Here is a 17,867-nt window from a genome sequence, read left to right on the forward strand (position 1 = left end):
CAGCTTCCTTTGGCTAAGAAAGGGAAATCCCCAGACTCCTTGCGCTTCCCGGGTAAGGCAATGCTCCACCCTGCTTCAGCTCACCCTCCGTGGGCTGCACCCACTGTCCAACCAGCCCCAGTGAGATGAACCAGGTACCTCAGTTGGAAATGCAGAAATCACCCGTCTTCTGTGTCAATCACTCTGGGAGCTGCAGACCAGAGCTCTTCCTACTTGGCCATCTTGGAGCAGACCTCAATTTTTTGTATTTTTTAGTAGAGACGGGGTTTCTCCATGTTGGTTGGGCTGGTCTCGAACTCCTGACCTCAAGTGATCCACCTGCCTTGGCCTCCCAAAGTGCTGGGATTACAGGCATGAGCTACCTCACCCAGCCTATTTCTTGCCTTAACTCAATAAGCCCTTGTGTCAGGCTAAAAGACATGGTTCTCCAAAACTATATTTACTTCCTAATTGTCAGAACCTGTGATTGTTACCTCACCTGGAAAAAGAGTAAATATTACCTTCTGAAGCAAGAGATGTGATGAAGGATCTTGAGAGGAGACATTTACCCTGAATTACCCAGATAGGCCCCAAATGCCCTAAATCACATGTATAAACACTTTTATAAAAAAGAGAGCCAGGCAGAGGTTTCACCCAGAGAGAGACAGAGGAGAAAGTGATGTGAAGACAGAGAGAGAGATTTGAGTGATGTAACAAGTCAAGGATTGCCAGCAGAAACTGAAAGAGGCAAGGAACTAAATCTCCCCTACAGCTTGTGGAGAGAGTGAGGCCCTATTGACATGTTGGTTTTAGAATTCTGGCCCCCAGAAATGTGACAGAATATGTTACCAAGTTTGTGGTAATTTGTCATGGTAGTCAGAAGAAACTAATATAAATTTGGTATCAAGGAGTGAGGTGCTGCTATAACAAATACCCCAAAATACAGAAGTATCATCCAAGGAATGTCCAAGTTATATGGTTTGGATGTTTGTCCCCTTCAAATCTCATGTTGAAATGTGACCTCCAGTGTTGGAGGTAAGACTTGGTGGGAGGTATTGGATCACAGAGGGAGATCTGTAATGAATGACTTAGTGCCATCCCCTTGGTGATAGGTGAGTTCTCCTTCAGTTCACACAAGATTTGGTTGTTTAAAAGGGTGGGAGACCTCACCTTGCTGTCTCTTGCTTGCTCTGTCATGTGACATGCCTGCTCCCGCTTTGTCTTCTGCCATGGGTAAAAGCTCCCTGAGGCTTCACTGGGAGCTGAGCACATGCCAGAGCCATGCTTCCTGTACAGCCTGCAGAACCGTGAGCCAATTAAACCACTTTTCTTTGTAAATTAGCTAGTCTCAAGTATTTCTTTTTTTTTTTTTTAATAGATGGAGTCTCACTCTGTCACCCAGGCTAGAGTGCAGTGGTGTGATCTCAGCTCACTACACACTACAACCTCCACCTCCAGCGTTCAAATAATTCTCCCTGCCTCAACCTCCCAAATAGCTGGGATTACAGGCACCTGCTACCATGCCCGGCTAATATTTGTATTTTTAGTAGATACTGGATTTCACCATGTTGGCCACGCTGGTCTCGAACTCCTGACCTCAAGTGATCTGCCTGCCTCGGCCTCCCAAATTGCTGGGATTACAGGTACCTGGCCAGGTGGATTTCTTTAGAGCAACACAAAAATGGCCTAATACACCAAGGAATTAGGTAATAGGTAGAGGCTGGAAGAATTCTGTGAAGCATCACAGAAAAAACCTAGAATGCCCTGAAGTCACTGGTGGTAGAAATATGGATATCAAGTATGCTGTTGGTGAGGGCTCAGAAGGAAGTGAGCGGCACAGTAGAGAAAGCTTCTATCAAGATTGTGCCATTGCACTCCCGCCTGGGCAACAGAGCAAGACTCTGTTTCAGAAAAAAATAGAAAGCAAGCTTCTATCAGTCGTCTTTGAAAATATGTATGCTATCTTGAGCAGAATGTTGGCAAAAATATGAGCATTGTAAGTACTTCTGGTACAGGCTTAGAAGGAAATACAGAGCACATGATTGAGAAATGGAGGAAAAATGATCCATGTTACATAGTGGCAGTGAGCTTGGCTTAATTGTGTCCTATAGTCATGTGAAAATTAGCAGAACTTGCCAATGATTAACTCGGATATTTAGCTGAGGAGAGTACCAAGCAAAATGTTGAGGATGCGGACTGTTATCTTCTTTCTGTTCAGAGTAAAAATGTGAGAGAAAATAGATACATTCAGGAAGGAACTGTTAAGCAGAATTTTCAGTAATTTGTTATGGTAACCAAAGTAAACTGATAAAGCTCTTAAGTGAAGAGAGGAATATCTTCTCATATTATTCAGAAATGCCAATGCGTGGATCCTTTGTGTAGACTAGTATTAGTTTAGACAGTCTGCTATTTTAAGTTAGCATTAGATACCTGATCACTACATCAAGATACTGAATCAAAATGTGTTATTTTAATTCTATGTCACTTGAACATTTAGGACATGCTTCTATCAGCCCTCAATTTATTTTTTTTAATATTAGCCTCAAATAATAAGAATAAATTAGCTTTATTTTGAGCTCAAGTGTTGTTTTTGTTTTTTGTTTTTTTGGGGGGGGGGACAGAGTCTCGCTCTGTCGCCCAGGCTAGAGTGCAGTGGCCGGATCTCTGCTCACTGCAAGCTCCGCCTCCCGGGTTTACGCCATTCTCCTGCCTCAGCCTCCCGAGTAGCTGGGACTACAGGCGCCCGCCACCTCGCCTGGCTAGTTTTTTGTATTTTTTAGTAGAGACGGGGTTTCACCGTGTTAGCCAGGATGGTCTCGATTTCCTGACCTCGTGATCCGCCCGTCTCGGCCTCCCAAAGTGCTGGGATTACAGGCTTGAGCCACCGCGCCCGGCGAGCTCAAGTTCTTAAACTCACCAATCAATGATTTGTGAGTCGTTCTTTTGTTTGTTGTTTGGTTGGTTTCTTTGCATTTTGTTTTATTTGTTTGTATTTTAAGACATGGATTCTTGGGCCCTCTGCAAACCTTGTACATTGATTTTCTGGTGCTGAGGATTGGATATTTATATTTTTCTAAGGCTTTGTCAATTGTTATGATAAACAACCATTTAGGAAACCACTGATATTATGGAGCATAGCTGGATTTGTCTACCATTTCTTAAGTACTCCCTATGTGTCAGATATATATTAGATGAGCTTTACATAATATTTATATGTAATCTTACAGGTACATGTTTAATTTCAGCTTTGTAGTTGGCAAATTGAGGTTCAAAGAAGTAGTAAAGCTGTTCCAAATCTGTAATTAGAAAAACTGATATTTGAGCACATATCTATTTCCAAAACCCATTCTCCTACAGAAAAACCAGCAGTAAAGTGAAAACATTATTTGTTCACATTTCCTTATATATCCTTTCTAGGTGGATGATGTGCGTAAGTCATTTAACTTCCCAAGATTTAGTTTGCTCTATTTGAAGAAGTGTATAATAATATGTATCTCAAGCAGTTGTCATGAAGACCGAATTCAATTATGTACAGAATAGCACTCTGGCAACACTAGAGTGCCATGCAAATGTGATTTGCTTTACTATGGTTTTTGCTCTTACCTATTTTTATTTATGGAATAAGTAAAGTGTAACCATGTTATTTGGCAGAAGTGCCAGCTCTCACAAAATGCTACATCTACTGCCAGCTGCTTCTATTCTTGTGGATCTAAGGCTTCCTCAATGGTTACTTTTGGAGCCAGACTGGATCAGTGTTCATATCCCCGCTCTGCCATTTACTAACAGTAGAATCATGGACTAGTCTTTCCATGATTTTGATTATTCACCAATAGAAAGAGAAAGAGATGCTGGTAATTTGAGGTCGACATTGAAATAATATGGAATGCTTATAATGTTTATGGTCATCATCATTAATGATCACATTACTGACAGTAGCTGTGTTAGTAAGATGGCAAATACATTTTGTGAGGTTCCACTAGACACTGCCTATGAAGAGTGGCACAGGCAGGGTGTGAAAGAATGCCAGCAGTGAGGCAGTGTATTCCGCAGGGCATGGGAAAAAACCCAGGCCAGTTGCAACCCGCGTGAATACTAACTCCCACTGTAGCCTGGATTGCATTCCTATGCCAGCAAAATGGTTTTTCAACTGTGGCTATTCTGTAGCAGAGTATCAGCAAGGGAGCCCCAGATAGGGAAGCTGAAAAGAGTTTAATTATTTAGCACATATATATTATGCCATAAGTACATACACAAGCAGAATGGGAGAAAAGAATAGATCCCGTGGCACTTGGCAGATGACCAGTTGGAAAGGCAATCATAAACTACTTGGGAACATTAAATAAGTCGGAATGCTATCTTCTAACATATAAACTAGTAATGATAGCAGTAACTACCATTTCATAAATTCCTGTGCCAGGAACCCTGCTAGGCTTTGTATGTACATTATCACTAGGCTACAAAACTCTATTGAATAAGAACCATTTATTACCTCATTCTACAGACGAGGAAATTGAGGCACAGAGAAGTTAAAGAAGGCATTAATGGTTAAAGACCTGAGAAATATTGGCCATGAGATTTAAAATAGAGTCTAACTATCTGTAAAGCCCATGTCCTTTCCACCGCAGTGTGATGTCTCCATGGAACATTCTCATGTCTTGCATCTCTTGTCCTTTTACAACAACCACTGTTACAGGTAATCCTTCTGCTTTTTTATTTTGCATGTACCCCTCCTCAAGAAAAGGTACATGATAAATAATAAAATCATCATTGGTATATATAAATAGATGATTGATAGACCAGACAGATCGATGACAGACCGTGTGTGTATATGCACACCATCACACTCTGTGACTTTTAAAACTATCTTGTGGATCTCCTTAGCACATCTCTTGTGCTCTGCTTATATTCCGGCCCAGATGTACAGAGCAGCTAGTTCACAATAACCTCCCAACCACCAGTGTCATCATGTGCTTTGTGGATGAAGTGTGGTCCACTCTCCTGAGATCTGTTCACAGTGTCCTCAATCGCTCTCCTCCATACCTCATCAAGGAGATTCTGCTGGTAGATGACTTCAGCACCAAAGGTAAGAAAACCACTCGGGCTATCTCTTGAAATTTCAAAGTTTGGTGGAAGCAAAGTTTGGTAGCAGTTTGGATCGCAAAATTACAAGATAATTTGATGAAGCATAAACATTGTACAAATGCATTGTTTTACGTGGAGCCTCAGAGACATAAGTCTAAGCATCTGTGGACATTAAAAGTCATCTGGAGCTCTATTCAGTTAGTTGTCTCAGTTGTAACTCTCCTACCATGTTGGAATGATCTTCTAACTATGGCTCGTTGGAGATGGGTACTTTGAAGTACTGGAGTTTAGATGTCCTCTACAATCGCATAAATCCCTTTTAATGGAATCACAATTAAAGGGAGGCCTTGCCTACTGGTAATAACTAGAGTTACAGTTGGACTTTATGGAAGGCAAAGAAATTGAGGTCTTATGGCTTCTTCCTTGAGAGCAAGGCATATGATGTGTTCAGTTAAGTGTTAAGAAGACAAATTGCCAATAGGACAAGAGAGATGAGGTGATTCCAATAAAGTTCAAAAGAAGAATCCACCATAGCCTTTACATTCATTTTTGTTTATTACAGTGAAGAATCTCACTCTTTAGGTTGTCAAATAACTTGTGTATGTAGGTGGTCTGACAGCCACATTACAAATTCCCAAAATGGAACCCATTTTTCAGGAAAGTTTAGAAAATAGCAAAGACTTGGCAATGCTAATATACTTAGCCTTAAGCTAAGTCTTAGCCTTGAGCTGTGACCACAGCAACATGGGAAGTTTCTTTAGCTTCAGAGTTTCTACCATAATCACATTGAGCTCAAGAAACTGTGGGATGACAGAGAAAAACTGGCTGAAAACATAAAACGTGGCCTTGAAAGCATAAACAAAAATAGCACCCAATTAGAAAGTAGATAAGAGTCCCTTCATGAGGGGTAGGTCCAGATTCTGTGGGACCTGAAGCTTATTCAGTTTTCAGGGTCCTAGGAAAAACTTTCTTAGAAAGTTTTCTGGAAGCCATTCCGACCTAGGATAGCTGTCAATAGCTTAATTACACACAGAAGTGACTATAAGTCACATAAACATGGCTCATAAAGCCCCCAGAAAACTGTTCCTTTAGCTGGATCCCTCCATAGCCATCTAATAAGAGAGAAAAGGTGTAATGGAAGGGGATGTCAGAGTAGGAAATGAAAGGGTCTTATTTGCACACATTGTTTAGCCTCTTCCTTGGGTCATGGAAAGGGCTTTTGCAAGAGGTGGGGTTGAGAGTAGAAGCAGAATTGTGCAGAAGCCTGAGCTACATTTATTTTAAGGCAAATATTCCCCTACCTTGACAAATACTCAGAAAGGTGTGCCCTCCACTGTATCACCTTGCAACACTGAAAACAAAGATTTGGGGTTTGAAAAATCAGACAGCTTTGAATATTGAAATGAGACAGAATCTTTCCAAGAAAATGACATCAGAAAATAAAATTATGACCCAAGGAATAAAATTCAGTGATGATGGTAATGTCATAGTTTTTGGCATTTGACTTCGGGAAGGCACTTCTGATACTATCTAGACTTAGCTAATTCAAGTGTTCCTGGTTTATCTTTACTCTGATGTAGACTACCTAAAAGATAATTTGGATAAATACATGTCCCAGTTTCCAAAAGTTCGGATTCTTCATCTCAAAGAGAGACATGGCTTAATAAGGGCCAGGCTGGCAGGAGCACAGAATGCAACAGGTAAGAAGCTACTCATTTTTTTGTGTGTTACATTTTGTTTTAATTTAAAATGTTTCTCAAACATACAGAAAATGTGAAAGACTAGCACAATGATGCCTATATATGCATCACTTAGTTCCATCAGTTTTAAAGTTTTTATAATATGTGCTCTATCATAAACACACATAGACACCTATTGTAGATACTTTTTTCCTGAACCTTTGAAAAAGAAGTTACAGACATCATCATACTGCACCCCTAAGGACCTCAGTAGGCGTCTCTGAAGAACAGGAGCATTCTCTTAAATAAGCACAGCTTTCATAACTAAATATAATACCTACTATATGCTATTTTCAAGTTTTGTCATTGTTCCCAAAATTTTTTTGGTTTTGGATTTTTTTTGTTTTTTTGTTTTTTTGACGGAGTCTCACTCTGACGCCCAGGCTGGAGTGCAGTGGCGCCATCTCAGCTCACTGCAAGCTCCGCCTCCCAGGTTCAGGCCATTCTCCTGCCTCAGCATCCCAAGTAGCTGGGACTACAGGCACCCGCCACCATGCCTGGCTAATTTTTTGTATTTTTAATGGAGATGGGGTTTCACCACATTAGCCAGGATGGTCTTGATCTCCTGACATCGTGATCTGCCTGCCTCAGCCTCCCAAAATGCTGGGATTACAGGCCGCAAAACGTTTTTTTTAAATTCAGAAACTAATAAGTTTCATACCCTGCATTTGATAGTCTGGTCTTCTTAGTCTAGAATACTCAACTCCTCACACTTTGCTTAAACATTTGTGTGTGTGTGTGTGTGTGTGTGTGTGTGTGTGTGTGTGTGTGTGTGTATTTTAAGTTCATGCCATTTGTTTGGTACAACTGACCATGTTCTGAAATTTTCAATTTCCTCTTGTTACCTGCAGGATAAATGTTTTTGGAGTGAAAATATTATATAGAATGCTACTACATAGGTGATAGAAATGGTATACATCTCATCAAGAGGCATATAATATAACATAATATTACCAGTATTGTTGATACTAACTTTGAGAAGTTAGTTAAGATGTTGACAGCTAGATCTTTACTTTGAGAGTAAGAAGTAATTTGTGGAATGATACATTAACCCATGAGAATATTCTGTTTTTCTTACAATGTTTTACCCAATGGTTTTTAGTATCCATTGATGATCCTTGCTTAAATCAATTATTACATTGAGGACTGAAAAGTTGCTTTTCTATAATTCATTCTTTTTTATTTAGCTGGCACTCATGTGTAAGGAAAAAAATCTCTATCTCTCCCTCTCCTGTTTTCTAACTCTTCCTCCCTTCCCCCTCAACCTCCCTCTCCCCTCCCTCTCATCCCCTCACCAATATGGATTTATGGCTTAGAAGTTAAATGTGTATTATATCACCATTATTCTTGTTGGTGTTCAAATTGTCCCAAATTTGGTCACTAGGAGCTTCTTCAAGCCTGCACCTTTTTGACCTGACCAATCAATATTTCAAGATTTCATAAAGTTTTAATTCTACAATCCTCACCCCTCTCTTCTCTGACCCATGTCTGTTCTTCCTAGGTTTTTTCTGCCTTCCCCAAAGGCCATATGCCTTCTTTTCCCCTCCTTTTTTTAGTGTGCAGGTGTTGGTGAGTGAATGAGAAGTGAGTCTATTTTATGAGTATTCTACAAACAACATCAAACATTTGGGTTCATGCTCATAAGTTTCTAAGGAAGGATCTGTGCCCTGTGATAGTAGCTGACTTATATGCTAGGTGCCATTCTGAATACTTCATATATTAACTGATTGAATCCTCACAATAACTCTATGAGATGGGTACAATCACATCCTCATTCTACATATGAGAATATAGAAGTGCAGTGAGGCTGTGCCTTATGCAAGCTCACCCATCTAGTCAGTGGTAAATCCAAAGCTGGCACCTGAATGCCCTGACTCCAGAGGCCATCCTCTTATCTACTACACCTTGAGGCCTCTAGACACTTAGTCACTACTCCGGTCCTGTACGCCCTGCTTTTACAGTTCTTCACCAGCTTAAATTCAAGCATGTTCTGATGGGAAATTATCTGCTTACGTGAGTTTAATTTTCTCGTAACTGGACCCCATATTTGAAGCTCTTCTCATTTCATTGGTTTGCTAACAAATGTCTTCTCTTTGTAGAGGAAATTTTAAGTGAACAACAAATACATCACACCAAAATTGGCATTGCAGTGACAGTTAAGATTCTCAATGAGAGACTGCATTCAGAAAAATCTAATGGCATTCCATGCTTAATTTCCTTTGGAAAATAATTATCTATAAATGATGTACAAATAGGATACTCAAGAACTAGTTTAAGTAGGTAACTTTTGAGCTGAGGTCTGGGTGAAGACTATTCCCAAGCAAATGGAACAAGAAGTACAAATGTCCTAATGAAGAAATGAGCTTGGCATATTCAAGGTAAAGAAATAAGTTCATTTTGATTCATGGGTGCTGACCATGGGGAGAGTCATAAAAGATTCATTTGGGGGGAAAGAAAAAAGCAAGTTTTTCTAAAGTTTTGTGCATCACTTAAAGATTGTAGGCATTATTCTCAGTATAAGGTGAAGCCAGTGAAGAATGTTAAATGGGAACAAAACTGTCTGATGTACATTTTGAAAGTTCATTTTGGCCACTGTGTAGATAATGGATATTAGGAAGATGAAAAACGAAGCAGGGAGGCTATTTTAGTTGTCCAAGTACCAGGGAGGTGCCAGGGTAAATGGGAGAAATGGTCAGCTTCATCATAGATTGTGCACATGGAACGTATAGGACTTGCCATCAGATAGGATGTGAAGAGAATGAGAGCAATCAGAAACAAACTCTAGGACTGGTATCTGAACAGCTTGGTGGGTGGTAGGCTCAAAATTGGAGGAGCAGGTTTGGAATTGCAGTTGAGTTTTGATTTTGTCCATATAAATTTGAGATGAAAATTAGATATTCACGTGCAGAAAGTAGAATACAGAACCAAATATGGATTACTTATTTAAAAATATTCTCTCTGCCTGCATGGAGCACAGAGTATGCTAGTAATGGCCTCCGACACAGTCCAAACTATTAGACGACATGGGTGGCGTGTCTTAGAAGGGGTGTTATGAGCTTGATTAAAGCAGTTGCAACTGCTTGCTCAAGTGTTTGCAGTTACATTCATAAAGTAATTTCTTTGAATTTAGCAAATCTGAATGTAAATTCAGATTCATTAACACCCTTGAGAATATTAGCTCAGTAACTTTCAAACCATTTTGATGATGACTTGTGTAGAAATAAATTTTTCATCACAATTCACTACATGTGTAATCACACATATAACTACAGTAGACATTTTATCAAATAACATGTGGAATAGATTCTAATATCTTCTTTTCTATGTTATTTATTTTTTAGATCCTGGCCAATCTCAATAAATTGATTTAGTGATTGATTCACTAAGAGGATCTACAGCTCTCAGTTTGAAAAACCCCAGCTAGGTGTATCTTAATTGCTTGCCACTGCCTAGTAGAGTGATGCTTCCCAAACTATCTAAAAAGGACTTTTTTCCCCTAATTTCCATTTTTTTATTGACCTACCCCTTTGTAAATTATAACAAATATTAATTACTCAAAAAGGAAAGTAGATATATAAAACACAAACCCATTTTTATTATATATAAATTATATATGGCTGGGTGCAGTGGCTCACGCCAGTAATCCCAGCACTTTGGGAGGCTGAGGCAGGCAGATCACCTGAAGTCAGGAGTTCAAGACCAGCCTACCCAACGTGGCAAAACCCTGTCTCTACGAAAAATACAAAAAATTAGCCAGGAGTGGTGGTGGGTGCCTGTAATCCCAGCTACTCAGGAGGCTAAGGCAGAGAATCTCTTGAACCCGGGAGACGGAGGTTGCAGTGAGGTGATATCACACCACTGCACTCTAGCCTGGGCAACAAGAGCAAAACACTGTCTCAAAAAAAAAAAAAAAAAAAATATATATATATATATATATATATATAAATTTATAAATTTGGCAAATTGCTATAAAGTTTCAAAATATTTGTTCTCAATTTCTATTGCTATCTCCCTGTAGACAGCAGGGTCTGTGACCTACACTTTGAGCAGCATTAGTGGAGCTTAGGTACTTGAGAGTTTGGAAAGAAGAAAGATGTGTCTCGATGTATCCTTGCCCAGGGATACATCCAATGCCAGGAAGTACACCTGTCCCCTGTGGGGAATTCAAGGCAATGCAGGATCAATTTTAGCAGAGAATGTAATTCAGAGACTGGCATTGAGCAGAGATGGCAGGCGGGGTGGGTCCTCTCAAACTCCCCTGGGTGTGCCACAGCTCTCAAGAGTAGAGATAAGTAAGAGACTAAGGGCCTCCTGAAGAGTTCCTGTAAATTAGAGGTCAGCAAAGACGGCAGACAAAAATTTTCTCTAGGATGCCTCACCAAACAAAGAGTTTAAAGATAAGAATCTGAGTCCAGAACCTGACAGGCCTTGGCGCAACTGTTCCCTACAGATTTGCCCTTTAGGACTCAAAAGGGAATTAACAGGCAAGGGTGAGATCCAGAGATCCAAAGACATGCAAAAATAGAAGTCAGATGGCCTATTTTGGTCCCATTGTATTATGAGGCTCTCTGAAGGTCTGCAGGAGGCTCTCTGAAAGTCTGCAATCAGCTGCAAAATAATAAGGGGGCAAACACTGATCTGCCTTACCGTTAGCGATGTCTACTATGCATTCCGTTTCCAGGGCATGTTAGTTCTTCATCTGAATCTATTTCAGGCAAAAAGATTAGGTCCAATCAGTTGCTTGCTGTGAATGAGGAGGTTGAGAGGCCCAAGTAGGATTTCAAAATTTGACAGGTAGGCCAGGGGCAATGGATCTCTAAGAATTGCTCACTCTATGAAGCCAACAGAATTAAAAAGATGCAGTAAATGAAATATCAGGGAACAAGTAGATCACCCACATTCCTTCCTAATATGGAACAGACCAAGTGATTTACTGCCCTGCCAAGAGGAGTTACAGTCAGGCAGTAGAGAGTCAGAGTAAATATTAGGTTTTCATTTCCTTCATGACATGGCGTTTAGCAAAATTCCTGACATTTCTATGAGCATTCTAAATAATCACTTGGCTAACTTTAAGTAACTGGACAGGTGACATCTAACTCCCAGCAAACTCCAAGGTCTCCTAAAAAGCAACAGTAGACATCTTTCTGCAAACTTTTATAACTTGTATCTGCTGCAGGTAAAAATTATTTCCTTAGCGTTACTTAGGAGGCATTATGTAAAATTAAATGGCATGCCAAGCCAACATCCCTCGAGGAACCCTTGACATAACCATCCAGCATTAACTGGTTCTGCAGCAATATTCCAGGTTGGTACACTGGATGTAAGTGGGGGTCCATGCTCAACAAGGACCCAAAATTGTTTGGCACATTGAACAGTTTTATGTTGCCCCCCACCCTCCAAATTTTTAAGTTACAAATGAAACCCATCTGTAAACAATCCAGTATTATTGTGACCTATCCTTAGAAACAGAAAATCCTACCAGGTAGCAATCAAGATTGGACTAAAATTTTATATTCTTTAACCAACCTCTCCCTATATCCCCTCTCCCCTACCCTTTCCAAATCTAGTGCTCTATAGCACTATAGGGTCACTATAGTTAACAATAGTTTATTATATGTTTTCAAGCAGCTATCAGAGAGGATTTTGAATGTTCCCAATACACATAAATGATAAATGTTTGAGGTGATTGATATGCTAATTACCCTGATTTGATCACTACACATTTTACGTATCAAATATCACTATGTACCCTATAAATATATATAATTATTATGTGTCAATTTAAAAATTTTAAGTGATTGGGTTGATTATTCTGACAGTAAATTATACTAGCCATTTTTAAAGAATTTAGGTATGAGGTAGATCTTAGAAATATCTTTACAAGGCAAAGCTCAAAAAGGTTAAGTAACTTATCTAAACTGGCTAGGAAAAGCAGAGCTCGGATTGAAGGCTATTGTATGTAACTTTAATGCTATGCTTATTTCACTGTGCTTCTCAGCCTCTCCAAATCAGGAACAGTGTGTACAATGTCCATAGACAATAATCACACCAATCAGAAATCCCACCAAGAGTCAGCTACACAGAAAGCTCCCTGTTTTCTCACCTAACATAGTCCTAAGATCTTATTTTAAAACAAAATGTCTGAAAGTAGAGCAATAGCATGCATGCATGGGAGGATTCTCCTCTTCCCCAAAATAAAACAATATAAAATTCCAGACTATGTTTTGAGCAGATGCTGCTTCCCTTAGGTCCTGGCAGCAAATGAATGAGAATTTTCATAGGGATCTGGGCCAGGTGGGAAGTGAATGTAGGTTTGGGAACCCATCCTGCTGCCACTGGGGACTGAGAAAGATAATCCAGGCCCCTTTGACTTCATAAGGTTGCTATGGGGATAGGGACAGGTGGTATAGTAAACACTGCTCTTTAAACTCTAGGTCTGAATGGACCACAAGTAGAAATCTTATTTTTTGTTTTGGTTTTTGTGCTTTTTGTTTTTTGTTTTTGAGACGGAGTCTCGCTGTGTCACCAGGCTGGAGTGCAGTGCCTCGATCTCTGCTCACTGCAACCTCCACCTCCCGGGTTCAAGTGCTTTTCCTGCCCCAGCCTCCTGAATAGCTAGGGCTACAGGCACACACACAGGCCCAGCTAATTTTTGTATTTTTAGTAGAGATGGGGTTTCACCATGTTGGCCAGGATGGCCTTGATCTCTCAGCCTCATGATCCTACCACCTCGGCCTCCCAAAGTGCTAAGATTACAGGCATGAGCCACCACGCCCGGCCAGGAATCTTTTTTTTACCACATTGTATACCACTAGCCAAGTGGACTTTAGCAGGCCATGCTTCATATACCTACATAACCCTGTGAGTCTTCCCATGACCGGGGAGAGGGTTGTCCCAAAGGTGCCATCCCCAAAGGACACCCTTAGGAGATGGCTTAGTCCTTTTGGGCTGCTATAACAAAATGCCTTACACTAGATAATTTATAAATAGCATATATTTATTGATCACAGTTTTGGAGGCTGGGAAGTCCAAGATCAAGGCAGTAGCAGATTCAGTGTCTAGTGACAGCTCACTGTCTGCTTCAAAGGTGGCACCTTGTTGCTGTGACCTTACACGGTGGAAGGGCAAAAGGGGCTCACAAACACTCTCCAGCCTCTTTCATATGGGTACTAACCCTACTTAAGAAGGCTCCACCCTCATGATCTTATCACAAAGGCCCCACCTCCTAATACTATCACCTTACGGTTAGGTTTCAAAATATGAATTTTGGATTGACACATACATTCAGACCATGCAGGGGAAAATACCCTGTCATTGTCAAACAAGCATTAATGCCCTGAAAATAGGACCCTTCCAGCCTGGTCAGGAAATGAAACCGCTGTCTCCAAGAACAGAAGACTACATGGTGGGGGAGTTGCCTCTCACAGATGGTTTCACTAAACAGACTCCTCAAGAACACTCCACACCAATACCTTACCCTGATGCAAAAATGCCATTGTTAACCAAGTAATTAATATGATGCTAAATTCCATTAATTGAGAGGTAGTTTGCAGATTTCGGTGATAATGATCTATCATCTAGATAACTGTCCTCATTTTGTTTTCTAAGCCTTCCCATACCCAAAGCTCTGCCTCCTTCTAGCAATTTTTAAGGAACGTAATCTATGGAATGAGCTACTTGTTTTCTAATATCACATTGCTGTTTGTTAACTGTGCAACTGTAGAAAAGTTACCTAAGGTCTTTGTTCTTTAGTTTCCTTGTCTCTTAAGTGGGAATAAAAATTAGTTCTATACTGCAGGGTTGTTGTAAGGACGACACAAAACATCCATGAAGAATGTTTAGAACGGAGGCTGGCATAGAACAAGCACTTAGATGATGGTTGCTCTTACAGGTGTGTCAAGAGCTAAGCTGAGCATCCAGGTATCAACACAGTCAATTAAAATGATAAACCAAAATGAAAGCAGTAGTCAAGCCTTAATCCCTTACTGCAACAGCATCAGCAGGAGGCTGAAGAGGAGAAGGCATTGGCTCCTCCTGTGTTCCATTTTTCCCCCTGGAATGTTGCTGAGTAGTGGATCAGAGCAGAGCAGAGCAGACAAGAGGGGCAGCTCACTGCCTGCCCAAGGAACGCAGCACAAAAGGGTTCTTCTGTTATGTGGCCCTGGGATCCAGAGTAAGAAAGGGAAAGGCTAGGAGTGGGAAAGCACTGAAGAGTGAGTCCGAGTTGAGCAAAGTGTCTTCGAGACCCATTCCCTCTCCAATAAAGTGGTCCTGGCAGAGGCTTTGGCCTGAATGGAGGCACCTGGGTTAGGAATGCAGACAGGCAGAAGAGCAAGTCCTGCAGCCAAGTGGAGGGTCTGAGTCCTGGACCACAACTCCCTTTAGAGACTTCAACACAATGGCTGGGCACCAAGTCTGAGTGAGAAAGCAGGTTTCCCCCATGAGCGCCCCACTAGGTAGAGCCTTTGTTTTACCTGTGGTTGGGCCTGAAAGATCACACATAGGATCTGGACCAGGAGCTTATTTCCTAGGTTGTTACACTCTCTCACACACACATCACACCACACACACACATACACATACTTCACTTGTATAAGATCCTCTGGAGCAATGTAGATGCTACTGAGGTTTCACTGGGGAGGGAAAGAGTGTTACTTCACACAACTAACAGGGAAAAAAAGAGTTCTTAATACTACTTCTGGTCTCCAAGTTTCTTTTCCTTTTATTTTCTTTTTCTTCCTCTTAAGTCTTTTTAAAAGTTGTGTAAAATACATAGAATATAAAAATGGACCATCTTAACCATTTTTAAGTGTACAGGCCCATAGTGTTACATATGTTCACATTGATGTACAGTCTACATGACTCTTTTTACCTTGCAAAAATAAAACTCCATACCCATTCATCAGCAACCTCCCATTCCCTACTCCCGTCTCCTGTAACTCTTTTCCAGTACCTCCTAGCCTTGCCGGTTCGTCTACTTTAATTTCTTTCATCCCTATTGTGTGAAGTAATTTTTCCTCTTCATCATTCCTAAGGACAAACTTGTCATCTCAGTCTCTCTGCTTCTTAAAAACAAAGTCCCAAATCCTGCACCCCCAGCGTTAATGGGCACACTCTCTTAGAGGGGACTTCAGCAACTACCTTTAATACCAAGTATTCTTTTCAGATTCTTTTACCCATTCTAAATGGCTTACCAATTTTTTCCAAACATAAATTATGTTTGCACCACAGGACTCCTAGGAGCAAAGTTCCTCTCATTTCAGTATGAAATGAAATTATGCTGACCACGAATTCAGAAAAAAAAAAAAAAAAAAAAAAAAAGATTACTGCATTTACAGCTACATTTCTGGAGCAATCATCAATACTTTTGAACATGAAGTACACACATTCAGTATAATGTATTTTCAAAGATTTTTGTGTTTTTGGCTCTCTAGGTGATGTGTTGACATTTTTAGATTCTCACGTGGAATGTAACGTTGGTTGGTTGGAACCTCTTCTGGAAAGAGTGTATTTAAGTAGAAAGAAAGTGGCCTGTCCAGTAATCGAAGTCATCAATGATAAGGATATGAGGTAATATTGACACATTCCACAAGATACTTCTAAGCACATATGTAAACACAAGCAGCAGAAAGTGCTGAGTATATGCCCAATATGTGCATTTTTTGAAAATCCAAAACATATACAGCTTACTTAAATAAATGGAAAAGCATGGTCGATATCTTGGGATCAGAGTCTGCTGATGCAATAATCTATCTGGTCACTACAAATTCTTAACTCTAAATACCAATAAATCCTAATAGTTATTATCTGTTTTTTCCCCTTTATATTTAGCTGAACCCACAAATATTTATTTGCCTCAAGTTTAGTTCTTATTTCTGTGGGAAACACGTATGTGCTTCTAAGTTGCCCTTGTACTTTTTTTTTCTTCAAAACTGGCCAGAACAGTATTAAAATAAAAGTATAAGTTAAGCACAAATAATCAAGCCAATTAGTTACTAAAGCAAATTGTACTTGTAAATGTTCTTGAACTATTATTAAAAGGTGGTGCCCTAAAATCATCATAAGCACTTGTTTCATTCATTTGACTACGTTGTGAAACCAAATTGATAAAGTACATAAAGATTTATATAATCCCAGATAACACTTTGGTTTTTTCTTCCTGGATTAGTTACATGACAGTGGACAACTTTCAAAGAGGCATCTTTGTGTGGCCCATGAACTTTGGTTGGAGAACAATTCCTCCAGATGTCATTGCAAAAAACAGAATTAAAGAAACTGATGCAATAAAGTAAGTGTGTGCAATTTAAGACTAGAAAGCAGTCATATATCTTTTTGTAAAAGCATAAAAAATTCTACAAAACAGCTTATTATTCTATAGAACATTAAGAATCACAGTTCTATCCAATAGATTACCAAAGCAAACACAATATTCCTGAGAAATTTGTTCCCAAAACTAATTCTTCACTGGTCATTTGTACCTTACTCAGGGCTGAACACACAAAAATTCACTAATGCTATCTTGTCCCCTAGGATTTGCAACCTAAGAAACACAAACTAGCAAAATGTGCTGCATACATACTATATAAACACACATAATATTAAAGTAAACATAAGTGCAAATTAAAAGTAAATAATAGTAATAGAAATATCATTCTAATGATAGCAATGGTTAGGATTTTCTTTTACAGCCTAATCCTACCCCCTCCATGAGAGAAGTGCCAAATTCTATGAATAAATTTAAAAATCAATTCAGAAGCTGGATATGAATTCAAGTTTGGGCTTTTATTCCCAAGAAACTGCATTAAAGAACACAGCTTAGACCTGAAGCTGAAGTGGAGGCTTCCCATTACTTCTTCAGAATCTAGGCCTGCAGGACAAGCATTCAGCCAGCCACAGAAAGAGCAGCAGGGAGCTTAAATTTTCCCTGTTGTAGTGACCACTTAAGCAGACACAAGCAAGCCAGCCCCAAGAGAAAGCCAAGCCCAGACTGCATTGAAGCATGTTTTCCCCAAACTTACCCCTCAATCAATCATACCACCTTCCTTGCCAGGTGTGATGCCTTCAGAA

General features: G+C 40.0%; 1 protein-coding gene across 3 annotated transcripts in view; it reads left to right on the forward strand.

Annotated features, from left to right (window-relative positions):
- Nucleotides 1–17,867, forward strand: part of GALNT5 (polypeptide N-acetylgalactosaminyltransferase 5) — a 149,861-nt gene that overhangs the window by 22,242 nt on the left and 109,752 nt on the right. For all 3 annotated transcript variants that reach the window (XM_065525506.2, XM_045367100.3, XM_005573219.5), the window contains exons 2-5: nt 4,896–5,062; nt 6,642–6,761; nt 16,235–16,370; nt 16,969–17,088. In XM_065525506.2, coding sequence (XP_065381578.1) covers nt 4,896–5,062; nt 6,642–6,761; nt 16,235–16,370; nt 16,969–17,088 — 543 coding nt within the window. The remainder of the gene's footprint in view (nt 1–4,895; nt 5,063–6,641; nt 6,762–16,234; nt 16,371–16,968; nt 17,089–17,867) is intronic.

This window comes from Macaca fascicularis, chromosome 12 (assembly GCF_037993035.2).
Source record: "Macaca fascicularis isolate 582-1 chromosome 12, T2T-MFA8v1.1".
NCBI classification, from domain to species: Eukaryota; Metazoa; Chordata; class Mammalia; order Primates; family Cercopithecidae; genus Macaca; species Macaca fascicularis.